Source organism: Mercenaria mercenaria, unplaced genomic scaffold (genome assembly GCF_021730395.1).
Source record: "Mercenaria mercenaria strain notata unplaced genomic scaffold, MADL_Memer_1 contig_510, whole genome shotgun sequence".
NCBI classification, from domain to species: domain Eukaryota; kingdom Metazoa; phylum Mollusca; class Bivalvia; order Venerida; family Veneridae; genus Mercenaria; species Mercenaria mercenaria.
The window spans coordinates 4,880-17,745 of record NW_026463386.1 but is presented as its reverse complement, the minus strand read 5'-3'; the positions used below and the strand labels follow the sequence as shown (position 1 = coordinate 17,745).

At 35.3% G+C, this 12,866-nt stretch overlaps 2 protein-coding genes across 2 annotated transcripts; both read right to left on the bottom strand.

Annotated features, from left to right (window-relative positions):
- Nucleotides 1-8,699: 8,699 nt before the first annotated feature.
- Nucleotides 8,700-10,418, bottom strand: LOC123562063 (uncharacterized protein K02A2.6-like). The gene has a single exon (XM_045354717.2). The coding sequence runs from the start codon at nucleotides 10,416-10,418 to the stop codon at nucleotides 8,700-8,702; it is 1,719 nt and encodes a 572-aa protein (XP_045210652.2).
- Nucleotides 10,419-10,542: 124 nt separating this feature from the next.
- LOC128554535 (uncharacterized protein K02A2.6-like) lies at nucleotides 10,543-12,579 on the bottom strand. The gene is made up of 3 exons (XM_053535809.1): nucleotides 12,195-12,579; nucleotides 11,866-12,097; nucleotides 10,543-11,395 (listed from the first exon to the last, which is right to left on the bottom strand). Exons 1-3 carry the CDS (start codon nucleotides 12,577-12,579, stop codon nucleotides 10,543-10,545), a joined length of 1,470 nt encoding a protein of 489 aa, XP_053391784.1.
- Nucleotides 12,580-12,866: the final 287 nt, after the last annotated feature.

Below are 12,866 nucleotides of genomic sequence, written 5' to 3'. Positions count from 1 at the left end.
GAAGTGTGTATTTATTACAGATACACAAGGTAACGTTAACACAGTTAAACTGGATAATAAGAGATTTGTTCGACCAAACTACTTACCTCTAAATAAGGATCTGAGACATATTTTCATCAGTGACTCTGGTAGCAGCAGTTTCGACAGTATAACATTACAAGGTGATATATCTGCTGAATACAAAAACAAATATTTTGAATACTTAAGGAAGATGATGATGCTAGACGATGGATCTTTGCTGGTGTGCTGTAGTAGGGGAAATGGCAGAATGCGTCGTATTTCGGGTGATCTGAAGCAATGTCACACAATGCTAGATGTTCTGTCCTATCTATCATCTATTTACTATAACCATGATCAACATGAGGTCTTCGTCGGATGTATAATGTGTTTAATTACACAGCAAACAGTTTAGATCTTGCAAAAGTACAATTTTGTGGCATGATTCTCACTTGTTACTCCATTTTATCTTACAGTATATATATAGATATAATATATAAGTAACTGATGTCATAAAATCTAAACTTTAAATCCCTGTCAGTCAGTGTAGACAGAAAACTGAACAAAGACATTGTTAACAGTTTAACCCAGAATGAGATAACATTATCAGATTTTATACGTTTTATTACAACCCAAATTAATGTTTTGGAAAATAATGTTTTTAATGATCCTTTTAAAAGTGTGAGATTTTTACAATGACTACTTTAGTTGATCGATCCAGTGTTAAGTATAAAAAGGGTTTTTAAATTACATAGAGACTTACCCTAAGCCCTCTTTACACAAGAGAAACAATTTGTTTATATAGTGAAATTGTTTAGTGAACACCATTTGTTAATCCTAATGCTGTCCATGTTATATCAGTGCAATGGAAAAGTAATCTATCTATGTTAAATGCTATGCATGATAAGACAGTCATGCATCTAACAGTCCTGAAATTGATTTCTTTGATTTTCTCATATTTCTAGATATTTTTCCCATACTTTGACGCATAAAAATGGGTATTAGAGATTGTTCTTTTCCCAGCAGTAGCCTTTTCAACATATTTTACCTTGTGAAATTCTGTGGGTTATGACTTTTTCAAAAATAAATGTCTATTTGTTGACAAATTTCACCACAGAAAATGTCACACTTTCCCAAGGGCATTATCTTTACACATTTTTCTATTCAGATAACTAATCCTTGTGGCAATTAAGCATGCTTTTTCCCTGCATAGAGGTAAAAAGTGCACAGTTTGCATGGGGTACTACGTCAATAGTCACCTAAGCATATACTGAACAGCAAAAGAAACTATCCAGATGTATAACTGGTATATGTTGAAATAATTTTTTTTTTTTTTTTCAAATTTGAATTGTTTGTTCATACCAAAGTTACACTTGAAGATCTCCACGTGATGAATTTTTAAAAATAATCAAATGTGAAGTCAGTAGTCCAACAATAGCCGTTTGAAAACTATATCTTCTGCGCGTCAGCAGCATTGTAAAATCCCAACTGGACGCGCTCGCGCTAAATTTGATTTAGTCGTGCGGTGCAACCAACAATATTTTTTAAACTTTATGCTGTTTTTCAAGTTAGCCAATTATCAATATTTCCAATGACAATGAAATTTTACAAAGAACATTGTGAATTACTGGCGCACGTGAATTTCGTGCAAAACAGCTATCGTCGGACTACTGACTTCTCGGTTGATTGATTTTTTTAAATATTTTACAAGTGAAGTTCTTCAAGTGTAATGTGATATGAAAAACTCAAGTGATTTATAAATTAAAGTTTTTAAATAAAAAATACCCCAGTTATAACACTGGATAGTTTCTTTTGCTGTTCAGTATAGTAAAGTCAAAGCGGACTTGTCTCCATTTTTACCAAATATTTTACCCCGGGATCATTTTTTTCAGCTCAAATTTTTTTTTTTCGAAAATGATAGCTAAAATATTTTTCAGTTTATATTCTTTGATGCAGTTAGCTACACATATGTAGCGTGCAACAGGAGCGTGCATTATTCCTAATATCTAAATATGTATAATAATAATTTTTCTTGGGCTATTTTGCCTAATGATTTTAACTATTCAAATATATAAATTTTCCTCAGGTTTCTTAACCTTATGATTGACTTCTATTCTAAGAAATGATTTATCTATGGAACAATTATATTTTAAATCTCAAAACATTTGAACAAATTAAATCATAAACTTATGAATTATTTCAAACTTTCAGAATATCCCCAACTCTCAAACAACTCTTCGTTCGAATGCTTATTTAAGGAATCTTAAATAGATCTCCTCTATTTAAGAACTCTAAATATATTCCTATATAATATATCTCTATATATTCTAAACCCTTTCAAACATTTGCCCATGAGGTTTTACTGGAACAGTAAAATATTTTTAATGCCAGATATCTGAGATTTCTGTGCATCAGTAAATATAAGTACTGCTCCGATCCGACACTTACATGGACAACCAGCAGACTGACTCTACAGCATTGAACAGATCTATTTATACCCCAGTCATATCCCGCAGCAAATAATTCGACTATTCTGATTGGCTAAAATTGTCAATCATACCCCGCAACAAATATTTAAGCTATCCTGATTGGTTAAAACTCTCAGCCTTCTTAATTCATAGAGCGCCTTCTAACTCAATATACTTTTATAAGCATCTAACGTCTAAGACCAATTCCCGCATTCAAAACAACAAATACTTCATAAATGCATTCCAGAAAACATATATCAATTCATACCGTTTAAATAACTTATTCTAAATGTAAGATCACAAAATACGTACAGTAAATAAACAGCTTTATCAATATGATAAATTTTGGCGTTTCCCTTCTGACGGGTAGAGAAGGCAAATGGCGGAGAAGCAGATAAGGGAAGTAACTATGTTCCGACTCCTATATAGAAGTATTGGGTAAGTATTCGTCACATTACCCACGCCTCCGTCTATATGCGTCCCGCATGTTTCAAAACACTTTGATTGACCACTGTATAGGAAAAATATCAACAACAACTGACATTTAACAGATTTTTAAAATACACATTTCTTCATGAGTGAACAATTAAAAATAACAACTGAACAACATCTCCAAGTCTCTCTTACTGTTAGAAACATCTTTGTTTCTTATTTTCTTAGCTCCTCTATTTCAATTTCAAATACACATTTTCCCTCTGACGTTTTCTTCTTCAACGTAATGTTTCTAGGTTCAATCTTTATATCTTCTGGTATATAATCACCTAAGTTTATGGTTTCTTCTCTTTCATATTTTCTTCCTTTAACTTTTTCAAAACTCTGAAAAACTTTCTTTGAACCATATTTCACAGACATATCTTGCACTGCAGTATTGTCTTGCTCAATAGCCATTTCACACTCTATGTTAATCTTATTAACATTCTTCTCAACCTTAGGAAGGTTAGTTTGCTTATCTACTGGTAGTCTTTTCTCAGACTTAATAGTATTGTCAAATTTTTGCTTCTTATACATCTCCTTGGATTTCTCCATCAGTGGAAAAGCTTTTCGTTTCGGCACGAATATCTTTGGCTTTGTTCCTAGTCTCTCAAGACGTCCCTTCATAATATCTTTAGCTTCAGACTGCTTCTGTGTTTTCAATTCTTTGTTCATTAGGGCTTTGTCTTCTATTTCTGATTGTTCCTTGAATTAGTACTTTTCAAATACCCCTGGCCATCTAGACGTTTGCGTTCAGCCTTATTAAATGCTTCGAGTTCTACTGCATGGCGTACAGCATCATTTAGATTCATTGGCCTAGCTTGTTTTATTCTTAAACGCATTTCTGAATTCGAAAGCGAATCAATAAATTGTTCTTTTGCTAAGGTTTCTTTTACATCTCCAGGGGCTGAAGGGTATGCTAAATTAGTCAAACGTCTTATTTCTTGAGCCATTTCAGATAAAGTTTCTGTGGCTTTCTGTCGCCTTTCCCTAAGTTGCGATCGGTATAGCTCTGTCTGGTTCGGGGGTGCAAACCTTTCTTGAAGTGCATTTACTAAATCACTATAACTACTACTAGACTTTCCTAAATTTCCAAATACACCCTGAGCTTGCCCTCTTAACGATACAGCGAGATACAAACCTTTCTGTTCATCTGACCAATTATTTATTTTTGAGCAAGCCCCAAAATGTGCTTTATAGTCTATCCAAGACCCTGTACCGTCATATGTCGCTGGTTTCATTAATACAGAAGGCTTACTTTGAATAAATTTAACACTTGATTCTGCAGGTGTATCTAAACTTGTAGATTTATCACTACTAGATATATTTCTATTATGATCCGAAAGTTCGTTTTCAGATTTATTTTTGTTTGAACTTGAAACTGTATCTTTAGTCTTAACGGACATTTCAGACTTCTTATCACTGCTTATTTGATCTGAGCTTTCCTTTGGTTTCACAAATATTTTTCTCTTAGTGACAAACTTATCCCAACCCCCAGCTTCTGCATTTTCATTATGTGATTCATTTCTTAACCCTAAATAAGGTATCTCAAACTTTGGCGTTGAATGTTTAACATTCGGGTCATAACCAGGTGAAACGGTCGAATGTTGCCCTTGACTCAAAATGTCACGTGTTATACTAGGTATCTTTGGCAACTGCCGTTTTGGTTTTGGGTATATAGGGGTACTAGTTATATCATATTTAGCATTCTCCAGGCCTGAAGCCTGTAACTCGGCCAACTGTCTTTCTAACAGTTCAATTTCATATTTCATTCTTAAACTCTCATTCTCTTTCTGTAACCTATCTATCTTTTCCAAATAGAAAGAAAAATCTTCCGTATCCCTTGCCTCGGCCATAACTCCAAAATATGTGTGTATTTAAGCTTTAAAATACGTAGGTAAGTGATAAAGATATATTTATCAATGATATCCCACCGCTGACACCAATTTTGTAGCGTGCAACAGGAGCGTGCCTTATTCCTAATATCTAAATATGTATAATAATAATTTTTCTTGGGCTATTTTGCCTAATGATTTTAACTATTCAAATATATAAATTTTCCTCAGGTTTCTTAACCTTATGATTGACTTCTATTCTAAGAAATGATTTATCTATGGAACAATTATATTTTAAATCTCAAAACATTTGAACAAATTAAATCATAAACTTATGAATTATTTCAAACTCTCAGAATATCCCCAACTCTCAAACAACTCTTCGTTCGAATGCTTATTTAAGGAATCTTAAATAGATCTCCTCTATTTAAGAACTCTAAATATATTCCTATATAATATATCTCTATATATTCTAAACCCTTTCAAACATTTGCCCATGAGGTTTTACTGGAACAGTAAAATATTTTTAATGCCGGATATCTGAGATTTCGTGCATCAGTAAATATAAGTACTGCTCCGATCCGACACTTACATGGACAACCAGCAGACTGACTCTACAGCATTGAACAGATCTATTTATACCCCAGTCATATCCCGCAGCAAATAATTCGACTATTCTGATTGGCTAAAATTGTCAATCATACCCCGCAACAAATATTTAAGCTATCCTGATTGGTTAAAACTCTCAGCCTTCTTAATTCATAGAGCGCCTTCTAACTCAATATACTTTTATAAGCATCTAACGTCTAAGACCAATTCCCGCATTCAAAACAACAAATACTTCATAAATGCATTCCAGAAAACATATATCAATTCATACCGTTTAAATAACTTATTCTAAACGTAAGATCACAAAATACGTACAGTAAATAAACAGCTTTATCAATATGATAAATTTTGGCGTTTCCCTTCTGACGGGTAGAGACGGCAAATGGCGGAGAAGCAGATAAGGGAAGTAACTATGTTACGACTCCTATATAGAAGTATTGGGTAAGTATCCGTCACACATATATCTAAAATGAATAGTTCCTACTTGATGTTTGTACTTTTAGTTACACTGCCTAAATTATATATGAAATATTTGCTTTCATAAAAGCATGAACCCTATCCAATACAAATATTCAAATTCGAAAATCTTCTCTAACTATGAGTTATTTCAACTTTAACATAACCGTTAATTTAAACATTTGTTTTGAACATACATGAAACTATCTCCTATTTAGGGAAAAAATGTCATCAACGTCATTTCTCAGACTTACATCGGACCTAGAATCAATAGTGTTTACTGTTAACCGTCAAAGTCTTTCAGCAAGGGTTTATTAGGTAGGGAAAATAAAGTCCTGTCTGTGAAGATCGGAACCACTGACAATACCGAAGAAAGATAAAGCGCTGCAAGACTACAAACAGAGAAAATAAAGTCCTGTCTGTGAAGATCGGAACCACTGACAACACCGAGGAAAATAAAGCGCTGCCGGACTACAAGTAGGGAAAATAAAGTCCTGCTGTGAAGATCAGAACCACTGACAGCACCGAGGAAAGATAAAGCACTGCCTGACTACAAGTAGGGAAAATAAAGCCCTGTCTGTGAAGATCGGAACCACTGACAACATCGAAGAAAGATAAAGCGCTGCTGGACTGCAAGCGGGAAAAATTATATCCTGTCTGTGAAGTTTGGAACTACTGACAATACGGAGTGAAAATAAAGTCATGCCCGTAAACATCGGTTTCATGGACGACAAGTAGAGTCGACTCTTTGGCTCAGTGGTTAAAGCAATGGATTAGCACTGAACGACCCGGGTTCGAATCTCACCACAGGCAGTTGGTATTTTTCGTTATGAAATGCTATGCTCTGACTTGTTACGGCTAACATTCATTACATCTAGCTTTAATGATGTACTATAGACCGGTAAATAGCACAATCTATGGACCGGTGATTTATATAAGGAGCCGTGTTCATATCGATATTCTACGATGACATTTTATAGGAGGGTTGTTCAAAAATAACGTAGACTTTTTCTCTGCTTTATATACTTTAATAAAGCAAAACAAAAAATAGACCATCGTAAATCGCAATCATTTTACTAACGCCACAGCAAATTTGATGTGGTTATGATAATGCATCCAGGAGATAAGTTACAATAAGTTTGCATTAATCAATATTTGTACATTTCTTTTATTAATTTTGTTGAAAAATACCTTAGCAATAATACGTTTTTTTTTTTTTTTTTGGCTAGAATACTGAAAAATTATGAACACTTATGCAAAGCATCTCAGACAGACAAGCTGCTCAATGAGAGTATTAGGCCTCAGTTTCACGAACAAACTTAAGTAATTACTTAGTTAAGTCTGTCATTTTAAAATCGTGTTATTGCTTAAGCTATTGTTATTTCATGTAGATTTTTTTTCTAAACCAATGTATTTAAAGCTAAATTAAACTATGGTTAGTAGTATTTGTCTGCAGTACTTATTTCAGTCACGCAAATATTATATTTCTTTTTAAGCACGATAAAACGAACTTGAGTATTTGCTTAAGTATATTTCTTATTTTTATACTTCATTTTCTGTCAAATTCAGAACTGTTGTGCTTTGATCTATGAAATAGTCATGTACCGGTCTGATATAGATGAAAAAGTGAACATTGAAGACGCATAAAGGGCAGAAACAAGCATTTGAAATAACATACTTAGCTAAGCAATTATTTTTCGTGAAATTGGTCTTTATCCAAGGCGTCATATATTGACGTTCACCTCGAACCACGGATTATTTGTTGCTGCCTTTTAATAAATGTGGGTGTAATGTTCTGATTATATATATGAACATTTCGGACCCTTAAAGGGATTTGTATTATAAATGACTGACCCAAGACGGGATTGTTTAACACTACGTTTATTCACTACAGCTAATACATGATAACTGATTTAACAGTATAATACAAACATGTATACGTTCTTAGAACCGGCACGCTATACGCTAGTGCGGTGCAGGAGGGAGGAGCTACATTTCATGAATGAGTGACCATTACATCCCTCCTATCTTCAGATTTAAAATCTTATAATAATCGTATTTTCTAAGAACAAAATATAATGTGAAGCTTATAACACAAACAAAAGAAAGGCATCAAACTTTAAAGAAAATAAATATCAACAGTATCCGATCAATTCCCTATTTACTCATTTGTCATGCATAATGATGTATTCCTTCTCATGAGGTTAGAGTCGTTTTCCCAGAACGAAATAAATGTCAGTGTCAAATCATTAAGCTTCACATATTCAGATTTACGATTCATTTATAAGTTCGTAGTTGAGAATGTCATTATTACCGAATACAAGAAATAATGTCTGTAAAATTAAGGGATTATCATCTAATGTTCATCATGACACCAGAATAGTCTGTGAAAACACCATGAAATTTTGTTTTAAATGCTTGTAAAGTTAATGTCCATTTTGTCCAACGCTCATTAATCTTTCCTCGTGATAGCGTTCGCTGATATTTTATTATCCACAGCTGTGCAAATTAAAGAGCTAGTTTGTGGAACCAGATATTTAGATTATAAACAAGAAAAAAAAACACTAGACATTAAATGACCACCATTTGTTTCGCAATAGAATATGTACTTTGCAGGTTTTATTATGACCTGGCTATAACACTTCGCAGTATAATTGCACTTTTTGCACTTTACAGGTTTTATTATGACCTGGCTATTTAAAACACGCCACAAATAGAATCGCACTCTTTTTTGTACTTCCAGGTTTTATTATGACCTGAACATTAGAACACTCCCAACTAAATTAATCCATAAGTGCATGAATTTTTTCTTTTGCAATTGAGACACATTTTTTTAGGCAATTTATACACACTGTATTTACTATTATTCGTCTATAAACCTTCTAGGGGGTCTTCGTTTCCTTCCTGATTTTCGCAGTGAGGTACCGTCGGCGTCGGAAGAGGATTTACGCTGGTCGCTGTCGTTAAATGAGTTTACAGGTTTGAAATGGGATATGTCACGGGTAATTGTACGATCATTGTGTTGAACTGTTACCATAGAACCTTTTCTCGAGATTACCTTACCGACTGAAGAGCTGAATGGTGTGTCAAGTTTATTCCTTATATTTTGTTTCACAAGTACCTTGTCTCCAGGTTTTATTGTTGAATACTTCGTTTTCCGTCGGATGTCGGCATAACGTTTATTTTTCATCTTTGCTTTAGTGTCTCTTTCTCTGACATACTTATCCTTTCTGAAAACTGAAAACTGGGGAAGCTTTGTTTTCATTTTTCTGTTAAACATGAGTTCATACGGAGAAAGCCCAGTGCTTGGATGTGGGGTACTCCTATAGTTCATGAGGAAACTACTGATTTCAGTTTTAAAGTTCTTTCCTGATGCTGATGCGATTTTCATGGTTTTAACTAAAGGCTTCATAAATTCTTCTGCTGTACCGTTTGCCATCGGATGGAGTGGTGTTATTTTTCTATGTTTAAAACCAAAACGATCTGCAAAGTCCGAGAAGCTTTGACTGTTGAATGGAGATCCATTGTCAGTTTTCACGACACTTGGGATAGAAAACAAACTGAATAATTTCTCAAGATGTGGAATAACTGTTTGCGCAGAAAGACTATGGAGTGTTTCTACAACAGGATATCTGCTATAGTCACATATGACTACCATGAAATATTCGCCTGACGGGAAAGGTCCACAAAAATCCACGGATACTTCGTCCCAAGGTTGTTTTGGTAACGGACTGGGTATTATAGGCTCTTGTGTTGTTGAGGGAGAAGCGGACATGCACGGTATGCAGTTTTTACACATTTCATCTACACGTGTATCCATGTATGGAAACCAACATGTTTCTCTCAAAAGTGCTTTGCAGCGAACACGACCCTGATGACCTTCGTGTGCTAGCTTAACGACCTTTTGTTGCAGCGAATCAGGAATGCACAGTCGCGTGCCGCGCAATAAAACATTTCCTTCTTCGAGTGACACGACAGTTAGCTCTTCGCTCACAGTTTGATAACTCCTGAAGCTGTCATCTTGGTAACATAATTGTTTCGACCAACTGTTATTTGATAAAGCGTCCATTACGCACTTAATAACACAGTCTTTCTGAGTGGCAGTTGCGATGTCAGACATAGTTAATGAACTTGGCACTGACGTGTGAGCAATAAACCTGACGTAATCTTCAGCAAAGCTTTCAATTGGCTGCTCTTTAACTGGATGTCTGGAGCAGTAGTCTGAGATCATTTGGCTTCCGGCGCGATATTTCACTTTGAAATTGTAAGTTGTCAATTTTAACCTCCATCTTTCAAGGCGCGCTGACTGAATTTGCTTGGTGTTATTGAATATTGATTCTAAACAACGATGATCACTGATTAATGTAAACTCTTTTCCAAACAAATAAAGGTGGAAATGCTGGCAACCAAAAACACAAGCCAATGCCTCACGCTCTGTTTGGCTGTAGCGTTGCTCTACGGGTGTAAGTGACCTACTTCCATATGACACGATTCGATTTTCTTGAACTAAAATCGCAGAAACACCAACAGGACTTCCATCAACCCACAGTTCTGTTTGTTTTGACGGGTCAAAGTATGCCATGACCTTGTCACTGACTAATGCATTTTTCAGTTGATGAAACGCGTTTTCCTGATGTGTTGTCCATTCAAATGGCTGATTTTGCTGTGTTAAGCGTCTGAGGGGTTCTGAGATTGTAGAGTAGTTTTCAATAAATCTTGACACGTAATTTGTCATTCCAAGGAAAGATCGAACCTCGCCCTGATATTTTTGGCTTTTCAACGTTCTTGATAGCAGTGATTTTCTCAGGATCTGGTGATATTCCCGATTCAGAAAAGACATATCCGAAGAATTTTATTTTGCTTTTTCCAAATTCACATTTTTCTTTGTTGAGTGTCAGATTTCTATCTTGTAGCCGTTGCAGAAGTGCTTCTAAGTTCGAGTCATGATCTGTTTGCGTTTTCCCATGAATGATTATGTCATCTGAAATGTTCAGCACACCATTTAATCCATTTATCACTTGCCGTATTTCATTTTGGAAAATTTCTGGGGCTACACTTACACCGAAATTTAGCCGTTTGTACCTCCAAAGTCCAACATGACTTGCGAACACGGACATGTTTCTTGATTCCTCGGAAAGTTCGAGCTGATGGAACCCTTTGTAAAGGTCCACCTTTGAAAACACGGTGGAGCCATTTAGTTCCATTATTATGTCATCCACTGTAGGCACGACATGTCTTTCACGCTTTAATGCTAGATTCGCTTTTCTCATATCTACACAAATTCTGACATCATTCGGAGACTTGGGTTTCGGAGCAACGACCAAGTTCGAGACCCAGGGTGTCGCACCTGTGGCTTTTTCAATTACATCAAGTTTTTCAAGTTTCTCGAGCTCTTGTGCAACTTTATCACGGACGTGAAACGGAATGCGTCTAGCTGGCTGGGCGGTAGGTATTACACTTTCGTCTATATGGAATTTGATTTGCTTATCCTTTAATTTTCCTAGCCCATTGAACACTGGTTTGTATTTGTCATATAAGTCTGAATACTTCTCATTTTTACTAGATATAGTCTATATGACTGGTATAATTTCAAGCTCCACTGCGGTTTCATAACTTATCAAATTTCCCGATGCACCGTTCACGACATGAAAATCCGTTGTTGCGAATTTAGGACCCGATTCTATGACACATACGTATTTCCCTTTAATAGACAATGGTTTGTTTTGACCGAATGCATATGCTTTTGTTTTTGTTTTCTGGATTTTCGGCTTCGGTCTCATTTTGTCGATTAAAGACTCGTCGAGAATATTCAAGCTACTTCCTGTGTCAACAAGGAAAGTCACATCAACACCATTTACTTTTAAGTTTACTTTTGGCACTTTTTTGTTTGAAATTTTCTTTACAACACTAAGTCCAAAAGCTACATCCGTTTCAGAACAAGATTCGTCTTCACTGTTGGTTTCATAGCCATTGTTATTTTCGGATATTTCGTGTAGTTGTCCTTTTGAATTCAGCCGTTTACGACATACCCCAATGAAATGGTTTCTTTTATGGCAGTAATTGCATTTTGCGCCAAGGGCTGGGCATTTTCGCGCATGTGGATAAGTTCCTCCGCAGTTTCTACACTTCTGTATTTCTTCTGATAAGCAGGATTTTCAGGCTTTCGTCGCTGGGAAGGATGTTTCTTAATTTTGTTTACCGGAAAACTGTCATGTCTGTCCATTGCGTGTGCTTGTTTTTCCGCCATTTCCATACTTCTTGCTAAAATGAGGATATCTTTCAATTCCTTTTCTTTCTAAGCACTTAATTCTTAATTTCTTTGATACGCATCCTTGTATTATCTGACTTTTAATTTCACCATCCTTATCACTGAATTCACAATGTTCCGCTTTCTGTCGTAATTTCGTTACATACATATCTATTGTTTCGCCTTGATTTTGCTTCAGATTTCTAAACTCAAATCTTTCGAATTCTTTATTCTTTTTTGGCATGAAGTAGTCATGAAGCGCAGATTTTGTTTCTGTATAATTGTCGTCGGTAGTTCCAAGGTTGAGCGTCTCGTATATTTCAAATACTTCATCTCCGGAGTAGTGTAATAACAATGCCTTTTTTCTTTTATTTTTGTCTATGTTCATTCCCACAAATAAATTCTCTAATTTCGCGACATATTTGTTCCATCTTACACCTGCAGACTGTTCATCACTGTAAACTTCAAATTTCGGAAATTCCGGAATGCTAGCCATAGTTCAATTGTTCATAAATATCCACTGTTTTATTGCACTGATTAAATTGATAAATTGTATTCCATAATTCTTCGAAAAGCACGCTTTATCCTCGTCGCCAATGTAATGTTCTGATTATATATATGAACATTTCGGACCCTTAAAGGGATTTGTATTATAAATGACTGACCCAAGACGGGATTGTTTAACACTACGTTTATTCACTACAGCTAATACAAGATAACTGATTTAACAGTATAATACAAACATGTATACGTTCTTAGAACCGGCACGCTATACGCTAGTGC